This window comes from Nestor notabilis, unplaced genomic scaffold, assembly GCF_000696875.1.
Source record: "Nestor notabilis isolate BGI_N333 unplaced genomic scaffold, ASM69687v1 scaffold29136, whole genome shotgun sequence".
In the NCBI taxonomy this organism is placed as follows: Eukaryota; Metazoa; Chordata; class Aves; order Psittaciformes; family Psittacidae; genus Nestor; species Nestor notabilis.
In genome coordinates, this window is record NW_009933787.1 from 1 (window position 1) to 14,766 (window position 14,766).

At 37.6% G+C, this 14,766-nt stretch overlaps 1 protein-coding gene across 1 annotated transcript in view; it reads left to right on the top strand.

The window, feature by feature from the left end:
* Positions 1-1,225: 1,225 nt before the first annotated feature.
* The window catches only part of COL1A2 (collagen, type I, alpha 2), a gene marked incomplete at its 5' end in the record, with an annotated part of 37,350 nt that continues 23,809 nt past the window's right edge, over positions 1,226-14,766 (top strand). The window contains 15 exons of the mRNA XM_010017041.1: positions 1,226-1,236; positions 1,892-1,909; positions 2,551-2,586; positions 4,232-4,315; positions 5,684-5,740; positions 7,991-8,035; positions 8,138-8,191; positions 8,497-8,550; positions 8,945-8,998; positions 9,510-9,563; positions 9,850-9,903; positions 11,524-11,568; positions 11,785-11,838; positions 11,945-11,989; positions 14,464-14,517. Of these exons, the coding sequence (XP_010015343.1) occupies positions 1,226-1,236; positions 1,892-1,909; positions 2,551-2,586; positions 4,232-4,315; positions 5,684-5,740; positions 7,991-8,035; positions 8,138-8,191; positions 8,497-8,550; positions 8,945-8,998; positions 9,510-9,563; positions 9,850-9,903; positions 11,524-11,568; positions 11,785-11,838; positions 11,945-11,989; positions 14,464-14,517 (719 nt within the window). The remainder of the gene's footprint in view (positions 1,237-1,891; positions 1,910-2,550; positions 2,587-4,231; positions 4,316-5,683; positions 5,741-7,990; positions 8,036-8,137; positions 8,192-8,496; positions 8,551-8,944; positions 8,999-9,509; positions 9,564-9,849; positions 9,904-11,523; positions 11,569-11,784; positions 11,839-11,944; positions 11,990-14,463; positions 14,518-14,766) is intronic.

The following is a 14,766-nucleotide window of genomic DNA, read 5'->3' on the forward strand; positions in this document are numbered from 1 at the left end:
GGGAGGGCGCAGCCGTGCGCTGCCTGCTCCTGGGGGCTCCCAGGAAGATTCACTCCGCGTCCCGCCCTCCGCCGGCCGCGTTGGGGTTGTTCTAACGGGGCGGCCGGGCTGAGGCCTGCCCCGGCGCATCGCGGCCGTTCCCCAAGGGACATCTCTCCCTCCCGCCCTGGGTGACGGGCAGCGGTAGCAGCGGCTGAGGAGACGGAGCGGTTCGTGTGGGCATCCCGCCGCAATCACCAACCCCGCTTTTCCCCGGATAAGACCGTGTAGTCACTAGTGTCACCATCACCTGGGGGCAGTAATGGATTTAATTTAATGTGGAGTTAGTAGAGGCGATCGGTGTCTTGCCGTGGTATTTAAGTGCTCTGTAGCGTTCAGCACTTCAAGTATTGTTACCTGTTTGCTGGACTGCATGAACCATGTGAATTTAGTGTGATCATACCTCGCGAAAGTGACACTTTGTGGAAAAACATCCCAAAGCCTGTTAGCTGGTATTAAAGTGTGGTGTGTGAGACGTTCTTATCATGGTAAGTTTCAGCCCAAAGACAGATTTTTAATTTAAATTTAATTCAAGCAATAGATTGCTTGAAATTCAGAAAACAGATTTTTGAAAATTAGTATCTCCAAGTGATTAGGAAGAGCCTACTTAGTAGTAAATAGCATGCAGAGAGAAAGTTATTTCCTATTTGGTGTTTAATGGCTTCAAACTGTTCTGTGTTATGCATGCTGACATTTTACAGGAAATTGTGGAAATAGGTATGTTTGGATAGGACCATGCCCCATAAAAAGTGAGATAGGGCCATTTACGTTAACATTTAAGATTACTCCTATAGTTTAATATCTTCTCATGTCAGCCTGTCTGGATTCATTCATCTGTTGCATGCACACACGTGTGAAAATACTTCTGTGTAATTTTTTCCATGGAGATTCATTCGAGCATATTTAGAGCAGGCTTGTATAAGGTAACTGCCTTTTTACCATATCAAACATATTACTTGTTTTAATTTCATCAGCAAGTCAGTTTTGAGTTTGACAATCTTACCTGAGTCTTTACAGTTTAAGATAATCACCTTTAAAGTGAGAAATTACATTAAGAACATGTTCCTTGTATTAAGAAAAGTAAATTTGACATTTGACTTAAAGGCATTGAAATGTAAAACTTGCAAAATAACTGAGTCCACACTCTAATTATCTCCTTTTTTTTTTCTTTCCCTTCTTTTTCCAGATGTGAGTGAGGTCAGTATAATTTTTTTTTTTTTCATCTAAATGTAACAGTCATCTTCAATTAATAGGCTAGACTTCTCTTTCGTGGCAGTGTTATTTATTAAGGTTAATTCCCAAGATGGTCATGGAAAGATACCAATTAAATCCTGAAGGGGATGCCTGGAAAGGTACCCACCCCAATTTCTCAAGTGGGACGGCCTTTTTGAGAGACTGCCTTCAGAGGTGTAAAGACCATGAGGAGAAAGTAACGGAGCAGTGGTGTTTGGACGTTATACCTGGTGGTTTGGATTGGAGATGACTCTACTTTAAAGCCAGTCTTATAGTCTAAATTTCATTGCACAGAAGGATTATGAAAGAACTCAGGTGTGACTTTTTTATGCCAGTTTTGTAGGCTGTAATACATGTAAAATTGTCGGTCTTCAACAGAATGTTCTAATGTAATTACATGTATCTTTGCTAGATAATGAACTCCTAGTTAAATTACTCCTAAATTAATATAAGAAGTAATCTAAAACCATAGGGTATACTGAAATATACCGTACAGAGAAAAAATACAGTTGAAAGAGAAAAGTATGTAAGGAGATGAGTCTAAGTTTGTATACTATTTTAGTTTAAAATATTGAGAGATACTCTATCCTTTTTTTAATTATCATTTTTGTTTTTCCAGGCAACTGCAGGGCGGAAGGTAAGCATATTTATTTTTCTTGTGTGGGAATGGAGATGATATCAGACATTCTTAGGCAGATTAATATTTGGTTGAATACTGGTTGAAAGGAAAACTGACTATATTCATTATTTCCAGTGTTCCCTGTAGCAGTAGCACTGAGATGAGCAGGAAGTAAAAAGGAGGGAACAATAGGTGCAACATCTCAACATCAGAGTAAATTCGAATACTGGATTTAAGCTGCTTTACCTAAGAGCAGAACTAAGCCTACTAAGAACTAAACTGCATCAAAGCGGCATTCTTGTTCAACCAGATTTCCTTTGGAAAGATTTACATTAATGGAACACTAAAACAATATCCATACATGTCTAAAAGTCTAAGTAAACTCTATTTTATGTCTAAAATTCACTGCTGTTAAATTAGAACCAATTACTCATTAAAGACTAAAACCAACCTTGCATTGTAATGACAGTGACTTATGTGTTTCTAGTAGCTTACTGTGGAAAAAGAATATACTGTCTGTGGAAAATAGCAATCGGACCTGTATGTGCAGTCTGCTTTCCCTTTCTCATGTACACTAATTATTTTTAATGCATCTTTTTCCCTGTGTTGTCCTGGAAAATTTCCACGGTAACTCATTAAGTTTTATTTTCTTCTGGCAGGGCCCTAGAGGAGACAAAGGGCCACAGGGAGAAAGGGTAAGGAACTAGATTGACGTTCATTCGTTTGTGATCTTTGAGCAACAGCTGTTGGAAGACCAGTAGGAAAAAACTAAGTTTAGGCATTGATGTGAGATTAAATTGATGTACCCATAGAAGCTTCCATGTATAGTTTCATTACAAAGAAACAAAATTACCTATTACTACATTCTGCCCTAGCAATACTCCACCATTATAGCCATTGCGGCTGAGCAGATGTGGTTGAGTTCAGACAGCAGCCTAGAACTCCAAACGGTGGTTTGAAAAGCTTTTTTCCACTGCCCACAGTGGAAATAGTGCATGAAAATGCAGAAAGGAAAGTTGACACGTAAAGATGTAGTCTTTGAACAATATAGTGTACGGTTAAGCTCTCTACATCAAACCTGAATAGACAAAGCTGTCTTCAAGGATCATTCATTATCTGTGCGTCCAAAGTTGGCTTGAAAAAGCTCTTTTCTTGGCAGATAGGTGTTTGTCATCTACCTTCTATTAGTCAAAACAGATACTGGACTGTTAAAGGCTACTGTAAAAGTAACCATAGATAAAGACAGTTGAATAATTTAATTGTCATGTTCATTCATTTTGCTGATAGCTGCTTTTCTGATTTGCTTCTGCATTATTGCTGCTTTTTTTTTTTAAGTGGTATTCTGAAATTCACATCCTTATTTGGGCAGTGTGTAACTATCATGTGTCTTTTTTGAATATTGGAAATTAAAATGCCATTGTACTGATAGGTAGCTCTTAAATATTTCTTAAATCATAATATGCTGACAAACATAACGGGAACTATTAGGATGAGTGTGTTCGTATGCTCAGCTGGATATTTGCTTTAGTCTACCACTAACTAAATTTGTTTTATGGAATGAGGTACATGCTTTGTCCTGAAGACAGCAAGCCTGATATAGCTCCTTTAGAAATCCGTAAGACTTTTATTATGGATTTCATCTAGCACTGAACTGGGTCCAAAATACAGACCAAATGAAATACCTTGCCTCAATTGCCACAATGGCAAAACTTGAATAGCTTTGTGCATTGAGGATTAAAGAATATATGGGCAAATGTTGCTGAATGCTTGCAATTTCAGGCTGTTGTAAAAGGAATTCTGACAGTGATAGCAGACTAATAGCATCAAAAATCCGTAGAAGAGAACTGCTTTATTGTCATTGAATTTGCAATTGTACCAGCAAATAATATAGACTGATTAAAAACTAGTCCTCAACTTACTCTGGATCTATGTTAGTTCATACCAGTAGGGCTGACTTCTGTCAATCTTGTTGGTCAGATTTTAGGCTCTCGCTAGTAGAATCTGATAGGCTCTGTGGGTCCTCGTGGGTTACTTGGGGTTTATGGGTCCAAAATTTGGTTGCTGAAAGTGAAATTTCCCAATTTGGAGATAACACTTTGGTAGCACAGATCCAGTATTGCCCCCATAAATCTCAAATATGAAACTACAGTTAATATCTGATTTGAGGTGTGACAAGACAATGTAAATTCAGGCTATGCTTATTTTCTCATTATTGAAAGTGCATATATATTACTGCTGTAGTATGTGTTGAAGGTGCCTGGCTGTTAATGAATTTATTGCTTCAGAGGTTTCTTCAGCCACTTCTAATGTTCACTTTATAATCCTTTCTTTTGACTCTAGGGTCCACCAGGTCCACCAGGCAGAGATGGTGAAGATGGTCTACCAGGTCCTCCAGGCCCTCCTGGACCTCCAGGTCTTGGCGGAGTAAGGAATCCAAACTTTCTATTACTGAAATGGATAATCTGTGCTTTGTGACTAATATAAATGTACATCTGCTGGAAAACACTGAAGTTGCATTGGAGGAAAGTAGAGGAAACGTTCTCTTGTGATACGCAAAAAATTGACGGTCCCAGTTCCAGTGAAACTCTGCTTGGGATGTATATTTTCCATGGCAAATTTGGGTTCTGTATTCAGCAGGGACTTACACACAGGAGCAGATCAACCATGTTAATTATCACTAAATTCATACAGCCATAATGTGTATGGATTAGGAATCAACTAAGTGAAACCTGTGCTGTTAAGCAGATGGGGAAAAGAAAACAACACTTTGCAGTTGGGTTCAAGAGACAGCAACTGTATTGGAAAAAGCTGAAGACTACCCATAAGCTAAAAGTCCATACTTAAAAGTCCTTTAGAATTTTAGAGTATCTTCCTTTAGAATTTTTCATTTCTATCTGTATTCATGCTGCAGAACATAAGTGGACTGTGTCGCATACACACTTTTTGCAGAAGTGTCTATCACGTATTGTCTGCAGAGTGCTGGTTTTAACTCTTTGCTTGATATTAACTTGCACAGGGAGCATGAAGGCTTAGACAGTGTCTTATTGATCAAGCTTAGTAAATCCTCCTGCATGGAAGAATACTCTCTTGCTTTCAATAAGAATAGCAATAATTTATTTTCCTATTAGAAAGCCCCAAATTCCTTTCACTGATTTCTATTATTTTAAAATGCAAATAGAACAAAAAAAAAAACCAAGAAAAGAATTTTTGATTGTGTTGTATAAAACTTTTTCCCATTTTAGTGAAGAGAGAAAATGTACTAGATTTATTTGCCTACAAAACTTATATGGATAGAAGATCAAACATCCAGTGCAGTGTTTCTGAGGCTGCATGCTCCTTAGATCTTTTTAAAGGTGAAAGCCCCACCTCATCCGGTAGCCCATCAGGGCTGGTACAAGGATTTTACTTAAGCAATGCAGTGAAAAAATACACGTAACTTCCCTCATTGGAAATTAGGTAGAATGACATGAGTATTTCAAGAAAGTTTTCAATTTTAAATGAGCACTGAGTTTACATTGTTAATTTTCAGTTCATGCTATTGCAATACCTCTCTGCCACCAGTGCCTAGATATTTGAGGCCACTCTGTTAGTGTGCCTTCCGTGTATAACCAAGTTTTTCTGGAAACAAGTAAATAGAACTGCATTTATTATAGGACCATGTTTATTGAGTTTTCACATGCTGCTTCAACATAACCTATAGCAAGTCTGATGATAGATGTAGCATGATAACTGTCAATATTTCTTAAAGTAAAATTTGTAGTATGTTAATTTCAAACTTTTTGTCACCTTCAGAACTTCGCTGCTCAATATGATCCATCTAAAGCAGCTGATTTTGGCCCTGGACCTATGGTAGGTATATGATTTAGCACTTGGCAACTTCCATAGATAACATGTTTGGTATATTCCTTTGAGTCTAATCCAGCTGTAATAACACAAAGCATAGTGTTAAAATTAGTGTTTTGGTCATATATTGAGTCAGACTGTGAATTGATTCTTCGATGTAGGACAATGTAAAGTGTTTGAAATATGGTCTTAGGACTTGAAATATGGTCTTGGGACTGTATATTTAACTTGAATATAGCGCTTCTGGGTCTTGTGCTTTAGTTCTGTCTGTTGACCATACTTTTATGAATAAGTGAATCTCATAATCTGATACCAGATAACACATGTACTTTGATATAGTATTACTTTTCCCATAATGAAACAGATTGTGTTTTAGGAATGAGATCAATTGTAAAGCTGTTGTCTAAAGCAGACATAGGTCTAGAAGGTGACTCAATAGCTCAGCTCCAGTTGGTGACCATTTTTCTCCCATGGCTGTACAACCCTTTTGATATCCTTGGATTGCACAGGCTTGTTAGGAAGCTGACCACTGTGTTTGGTTCTCCAAAACTGAATGTTAGTACTTGCTCCAAGGCTATTCTAGGAGGAATCTTTATCATTTACTGCATGCGATGTCCAAATGGACATTTAAGGAGTCTATTGCCTTTCTACATGAAGTTCTAACCCTTCCTGATGTTAGCAGATATATTTTCAGTGTGCATAGATAGCAGAATATGGGTTAAATTCACCATACTTACTGACATCACAGAAGATGCATCTGATGGGTGAGCAGCAAGGATGCTGCTCAGGATTATTCTGGTTCAAGTGCTTGTTTCCATTCTTGAAAATAGTGTAACATTAAATGAATTTTTGAAAATATGTTGGCATCTGTTTAGATACTAAGTATAGGAAAACAGGGGTATCTTCAATCAAGTTCGGCCCTCAGTGTCTGACAACAAATCTGAAAATGTAGGTGAGGATTTATTTGGGGTGTCACAATTTCTGAGTTCCAATTTTTGTCAGTTAGGGTTCATCTGGTAGCAACAGCAGTAGAATCTGCCTACTGTGAAGAATATTTAAATTTCATAAAGAAAATGTGAGAGATTGGGAAGATAGAAAAGGAGGGAAAAACAATTATGGAATATAATTTGTGAAGAGATTCACAGGACTCATGCAGCACAAATGATTCAGACTGTTCAGAATTAGTTATTTTTCCTAGAATTACTGCATACTTTTATAGCCACAAGATTGCTTTAGCTTACGTAAGTAAATGCCTGTATTTAATATGCATTTATTCCCCTTAATAAAAAGCATTCAGTCTTATGGGAAAGCTACATAAACCATTGAAAAGTTTGATTTTAATTTTGCAATGAGAAAATCTGAAAGGGTTCCCAAGAAAGTATTACAACCATAATGATTTCTGTTGACACATCTCTTAGAACATTCATTTGGACAATAGGAGCCTACATTAAATTTCAGTAAAAGTTGTTTGCTTGCTTAGTGAAGCTTAAGACAACTATTAAGGAAGTGCAGTAATCTATGGAGATTTCCTTTTTAAAAGATATTTGTGATCCTTTTTTCAAGATGTATATAAATTCTAAATTCAGTGAAGAAGACTATGGTAGTGACTGACTTTGTACATGAAATTAAGACAATTTAATGAAATCAGAAATCAGTGAAATATTTAAATAGAATTTGATCATTATTTGAAATAGATGTATACACAATATGTCCAATAGTTGTTTGATTTCTTTCCAAAATTCTGTGTGAACCTCCCAGTTCATGGTAATACTGCCATTTATGTGTCTTTATCTTTCCCTTTTACATCTCTGTGATTTTAATGATCTTTTTCTCCAACATTTCTTCATGAAAATCATGATAAAATTGTCAGTCCCAAAAATACAGTTTGTCTTAATTGTTGTTATGACCCTCATCTTTAAACTCTGGAATTTTATGCCCAGGAAGGGAGAAGGTACATAGAAGAATGAACCAGTGCACTTACTACCAAGCCAGAATAGATCACAAGTTTCCCAGCCATAATGATATATTCCTAAATCATCTCCTTGCTAGTTCATCCATTAGAAGATCTGTTTGCACTTGGACTGCCTGTGGAAATTCATACAGATCTCTTAACTTCCTCTAACTTGATTCAGACCTTGCACACTGAAAACTGTAAGGCTTACCAATATTCTAGGAATAACAGGAATTGGTGTTATAGATGAGTTTATATAATGGTGATTTTTCTAAAAGAAGGATTTTATAATTTTTCTCCTCTAGGGTTTAATGGGACCTAGAGGCCCACCTGGAGCATCAGGACCCCCTGTAAGTACAGTCTCATCTCTCTTACAGATGAATAAACATTGTCATACCTGTAAAATCACAAATAGTTTGTTCAAACACTAACAAATCTCCCTCCTTTTGTAGGGTCCTCCTGGTTTTCAAGGTGTTCCTGGTGAGCCTGGTGAACCTGGTCAAACAGTAAGTACAGGTTTCACATACAGACACTGTTAGAATCAGAAATGGGACACCAAAGTAAGCTTGTAATGCTTAGGCCCCTTTCACCTATCCAGTGCACGTCCTTGAATGTTTCAATTGGATATTGCTGCCTGATCCTGTTACAGAAGCAGAGCTGAACACTCAGATTCAGACTCCTTCAGACTAGAATCATAAAGTGTAAAGTCAATTATGCTCCACCCAGCTATGCCCCAATTCAAGTCAGAAACCAGTGAAAAGACTTATCTGAAGACTCATGCTTTAAGTAATCCTCAATCTATTTTTAACAGGGTCCCCAGGGTCCTCGTGGTCCCCCTGGTCCTCCAGGAAAGGCCGGTGAAGATGTAAGTGGTTACTGAATGTTTCTCATCTCTTCTGGGGCTGTGATTCAACTCTAACATTAGTTTATTGTTAAGCGAAGCATTCAATTTGCCATAATTTTTTACATTGTTCTCTAATACTGAATAGAACAAATAACCCCCTGAAATAATTATTTTACAGTACAAGAGATGCTGTATGTTGGAAATGTACAGAAAAATTGATAACTTCAAAACCTCTCCAAATACATTATTTAGCTTCCTGAATACAGGGAGAAGGAAACTTGAAATCTAACAAGGTCTCTGTATTTATTGAAAATGTGAGAAACCTTGACAATGTCTTTTCTTTTTGAAATGGTTTATGTTGTTATTTTATAAAATAAGCTTTACTTCTTAGTGCATTTTTACTGCATTTTTTTAGGGCCACCCTGGCAAACCTGGAAGACCTGGTGAGAGGGGCGTTGCTGGCCCTCAGGTATGTAGCAGTCTGCTGTATACAATGCAAAACAGTTCTGTCAATGAAACCTAGCAGCATTTCTGAATTGCACCATTAACTGTCTAGTAATATTTCCTACGTGGATTAATCAAAATTCAATTCGTACCTTCAGGGATATCATATAGTTATGTAGTTGTTTTGTGTTTCCCCTCCCCAAGTAAAGTTAGTGTAATTAGTAACAGAATTGACATAGTGAGGAGTTACACAGGAGTGGATGAGGAGACACCTTGGTATAGAAAGCTAAAACAGCTGTTCTATCACATGTTAATGCATGAAATTTCTGAGATTCAGAACTGGAAAATCAGGTTGGTTACTGTCAGTCTTGGAACAAGTCTGATCCTGGAGGTTAGGGAATGGACTGTGTTCCTCACTTGAATTATCACAGCCCAAATCTACTAATTAATTTTATTGGAAGACTTACTCTTTTTCTTTCTTCTTAACTGCAGTATATAATATGAGACACAATCATTCATGCACTGTGTGTTTTTAGGGTGCTCGTGGTTTCCCTGGAACTCCTGGTCTGCCTGGCTTTAAGGGAATTAGGGTGAGTACATACATACTTTTTCCCTGATTACTTATGATTTACAGCACTTCAGTATGCTAGAAACACCTGGAGATATCCTCAAAGTTAAGAGTGTGTGAATCCCTTTGAAGTTTTTACTGTCTCCTAATATGAAAGACTGATTTTTTTTTTTTTTTTTTTAAATCTTAAGATTATATTAGGAAATAATTTTGTATAGGAAGAAGGCTTTACCTTACAAGACTAAGAGTTCATGTATAGCCACTTGTGGGAAAATACATATTAATATTTGTTTTTCTACTTAATATAGGGACACAATGGTCTGGATGGTCAAAAGGGACAACCTGGTACTCCTGGCAACAAGGTAAAGATGAAATCTGAAAATGTAGGATGCATTTGTAGCTTTTCCTAGCAAAAGACATATGAAGTCCCCTCCAATCAGTCTTCCATGTTGTCATTAAATATTGCCCTGCTACAGTAATCTAGAAGTCAGTGAGTCTATGTAGGGCAAATATGGACATCTTAACATGAGAAATCATTTCTGGGCCTTATTCCTAAGTCCTTAGTCAAGTTCATACTTTCAGTGAGTAAGAGCTTAGAATTGGGCTCCTGATGATTGGGTATCCAGCAGCACTTAAGACTCATTTTGCTGTCTCCTTTTATGGATTGTATTTTGCATTTTTGTGGTGTTTTAAGGCACACTAAAATGAAAACATCTCATTTTTCTACAAAATTCTGCCATGTGAGAGACATGCTCCAGTCTGCTAAAAATTTGGATAGATGCAGTGCGCTTCCGAATTAAGGCTATTTGATCTTCACAGTCATACTTTCTTCAGATTAGTGCGCATTTGAACACTATCCTTAAAATGTTTTTTTTTTAAATATGGTCTTGAAACATCTCTATCAAATTCTTCCTCTTTCGGTTTCTTCTTCTCCCATTCCATCTCAGTGCCTAATAGCAGTTTTCTTAAACACTACCACAATACTGGGTTGTAGGAAATTTTAATGCTGATGACTTATTCACAGGAGATTTAAATTCAAGAACTTCTAATATAACAACTGAGAAGCTTAAATACTAATTCTTCCTCTTGCTTGTGTCTAAGAGCTTAGCACTACTTGCTTATAGAGTTATTAATTGTAACATAACATTCTCCAATATCATTGCAAGTTATTAACCTTCAGAAAAAGTTTGGTTAAGAGATAGCAAACACTCAGTCTGTCCTATATTGGAGATTAAGGGCAGATAAAGCACTTAAGTAAAGAAAAGAACAGTTATTAGTAAAGAGTGCTAATCTGATTGCAAAACACAAGCATAAGAAATCAAGGTCACTCATGATGTAACTGTGCTGAAAGCAGTGATGAATGAAAAAACTTGTGCTGTTTGCAGCATTTAAGACTAGGTGCATTCAGATATGTTCAGGATACAAGGGCTTTAAGACAAATCTTGTCACTGTAGACGAGCTTAGAGCAACTGCAGTCTTGTTGAGAACAATTAGTACTAAATGGAGAGGAGTCATGTTTTAATGGCTGTCAGTCATACTTCAGTATTACTGGTCCTAAGTTAAAAACACCTGAGGCAGATTTCCAGCCATATGTCAGGAACTTTGTCACCTTAACCTAAGGCAAAATAAAGCATAATTTTGCTTCTGCTCTAGTTAAACAACTAGAAAATTACTGATTGATCTGAATTGGTAGTTGACTGTCCAGGCCCTATCTCTTAGGTGTGTGCTACAGAGTAAATATCAGAATAAAGGAAGGGGATAAAGGAAGCTGAAATGGGTAAGTGAAGTGACTTGCTCTGGCCCTCCCCATTAAGAGGATTCCAGCTGGTCATGTTCCAGTATGTGTAGGGACAGTCACAGTCTCTGCACCCTCAGGACCTGCACTTGTGGTGTAGGTGCTACAGAAAACAAAGACAGGTGTTGTGCTGTCTGTCCAAAGCATCCTTTAAGAAATTCAAGCCTGCAAACTTTCTTTTTCATAGGGTGAACCTGGTGCCCCTGGAGAAAATGGTACCCCAGGACAACCTGTAAGTATTTACTGCTGCTGTGGAAAATAATAATCTGATAGATATGGTTCAGCCAGCATTTGATCAGTTTTTGTCATCAGTGACACTCTAGCTAGCTAGCTAGTAATGTATTACATTAATAGCATGAGAATATTTAGAACTGAGTTGCCTTGCTGCATATCTGTATATCTTTGTTCAGTGAATGGATTAAACAAGTTGATTTGATTTTGCTTTCAGGGTGCTCGTGGTCTCCCTGGTGAGAGAGGAAGAATAGGTGCCCCTGGACCAGCTGTGAGTGGCTTCCCATCTCTCTGTCATCATGACCAGCCACTTACTGTGGCATTCCCTGATCTTCAGATCTCTTTTCAAACTCATTTATGATGTTCTCTCCTCACAGGGTGCTCGTGGAAGTGATGGCAGCGCTGGCCCCACTGGACCTGCTGTAAGTTTCACTCTCTTGATCTTTGACAGTCTGGTTCCATTAGGCCTTATTTCTCTTTCTGTTAAGAGTATTTCTATTTCTCAGGCTTCTGAGAAGTTGATTGCGTGGACGTTTTTAATACAGTTCTTTGTTGCTTCATCCAGAAAGAACTGATAAAATACAAACCTTTTGCAGGCAATATCCTGAGAGCTTTAGGATTTATAGAAAATACATCTGTATAATACATCTCTGGCAAAGGAACCAAATATTCTCTCATTTACACTGGTGAGTTCATAGGGAAACACTCAGTGATCAGAATTCTGGTTTCCAACAGTCTAACAGAACAGTTCTCATCCCAAAAATAAAGAGACTTTATACTTTTTAGCAAATATATACCATGCACATGTTGCAGATGACTATAATTGCATACACTCTGAAACTATTATGTGCACTCCAGGACACAGATTTGCACCTGCAACATTGTCCTATTTGACTAACAGGAGCTAACCTTTTTCACTCACCACCTGATGCCTGAATTAGGTGAGCTAGTGTGAAAGGCCAGTAACATCCAACTGTCCTGAACTGAGTGGCAAACAATAGCTATACTAGTAAGTACTAATCCAATGCAGATTTTCTGCTTTAATAGGAATTACTGTTGCCATAGCATACCACTGACTTCAGTAAATCTCATTTATTTCAGTGAAATAAATGTGTGTTCAAGGGTATATTTTTGAAGCTGTAAAAAAAAAAAAAAATCAGGAATAGCCCAGAATAGTTTTTCCTGCTTGCTTTCAAAATTTAAATGAATGATGAAGCTGTACTTGGTTCTGTTAACTTTGCTAACTCCTTGTCACTTGAAACATCTGTCATACTTTATTGGAGTAGGATGTTAGCATAGGTATGAATTTCACTTCAGTTCTCCTATATGGGATATTTAAAAAATACATGTGATTGAGCATTTAAATTGCAGGCAAATAGAGACCTCATAGCTGAGATCTGATGTTATACTTTGTAATAGAACCAAAACATTTCAGCTATCTTGAAGGTAATTAATTTACTATAGGAAAAATATTCAGGAGCTGCTGATTGCAGAGGTGTTACTCTGAATGGGCAGGAGCAGACAGTTGCATTTGGTCCTGATGTTTATGCCACACTAAAGTTATTTTACACATACGTAGATTATAATGCTGTAAACATTCTGCATAGCACTTATCACTCTTCTTTAAAAAGACTAAAACAAATAATGTTTTATTCTCCCTGACACTTGGAATTTAAAACATAGAAAGAGTCACTGCAATGGAAATTCTGGAAGTATATGTTTTCATATGTATCTTAAAGGGCATTTGGTCTTTTTTCAACTCTGCTTATGCAAAACCAGTGAGAATTCCAGGTACTCAGTTTATAACAAACAAAGTAGATTACAGAATGTTGGAAGCCAATTGCCCTTTGCTGTACCAGCTGACCCATTTAATTCTCTTGGATTTGAGAGGCAGTTTTATAATAGTATTTATTATTTAAATATGTTAGCTTACAAAGAAGTAGATATCAATCCCCAAAGGCTGTGAATGAGTTGGATAATTCATTAATAATTGAATAAAAACTATCCCTTTGTATTTGTATGCATTAAAGAATAATAAAGGCTATGAAGCCACCAGTGTATCTTCTCTTGTGATGTCTGGGTTCTGTACATTAGGAGGCTTGTCCCATCATAATTACAAATCTCACAACAATAGCTAGATACAGCAGAATCAGTAGAAGGCCCTGTTCAAGCTGACATGCCATTTATTCCCTTTGACATTAAAAAAAACCCAACCCACACAATGTAACAAAGAGCATCAAGGTTGCACGTGTTCACTGCCTCAAAATATATAATCTGGGCATGAATCAAGATTCCTAATCAATTTGCATGTTGGAATCAGTTCCTGCCGTAAGTTGCTTTTAAGCCTGATCCAGTTGCTAGTACTGACCTAAATATAAGTTGTACAAAACACTGGCCTGTAAAGTGGTGCAGAGATCTTACCAACCCTCTGCTCGTGTGTGAAGAAGGAAAATCCTGTTGTCAGTCCAGGGCCTTGCGTGTGGCCAGTAGTCCAGAAGGACTACCAGTACAAAAGTGTACAGTTACTCTGCCCAGTAGCTGCGTGGAAACAGCCACCTAAGGTTTATATCTGCAGGATGCAGTGCTCCCCTTATTCACTGGGGGACTGTGCAGCAAGACATCTTGCCTGCCTCCGCCCATTCTCTGTTTATTCTTATTCAGGTGTTTGGCCTCAAGGCAAGGTTTTACAAATCGTTGCTTAATTCACACTTTTTTTTTCAACTGCTCTTAACTGTTTGTAGTGAACCAAATTTGTCAGTTTGGAGCTGCAAAAGGCAACTGATATTCTCAGATGGTAATGTGTGGAAATGTATTTTTTTAATGCTTACTTCAGCAGGCAAAATGTTTCTATCATCACTGAATACTTTTACCTAACTACTTCCCTTTAATTTCCTAGGGTCCTATTGGTGCTGCTGGTCCTCCAGGCTTCCCAGGTGCTCCTGGTGCTAAGGTATGAACATCTGCTTCTACTGGTACATTTGATAGTGAAGATGAAATACAGTAACCAGTATTGCTAGGTAGCAAAAACACACCCTCTCTGAAAGGGGAGTGCTTCCTTATCAGTTACAGATCAGGAGAAGGATGAATCCCTACAGTATTTGGAGAAGATCAGTTATGAATGCTAATATACAATGCAGCAGTTTTTTCACAGCTGAAAATTGTTTTTAGGCAGGTTCAGGAAGACACATAACCTCTTTCC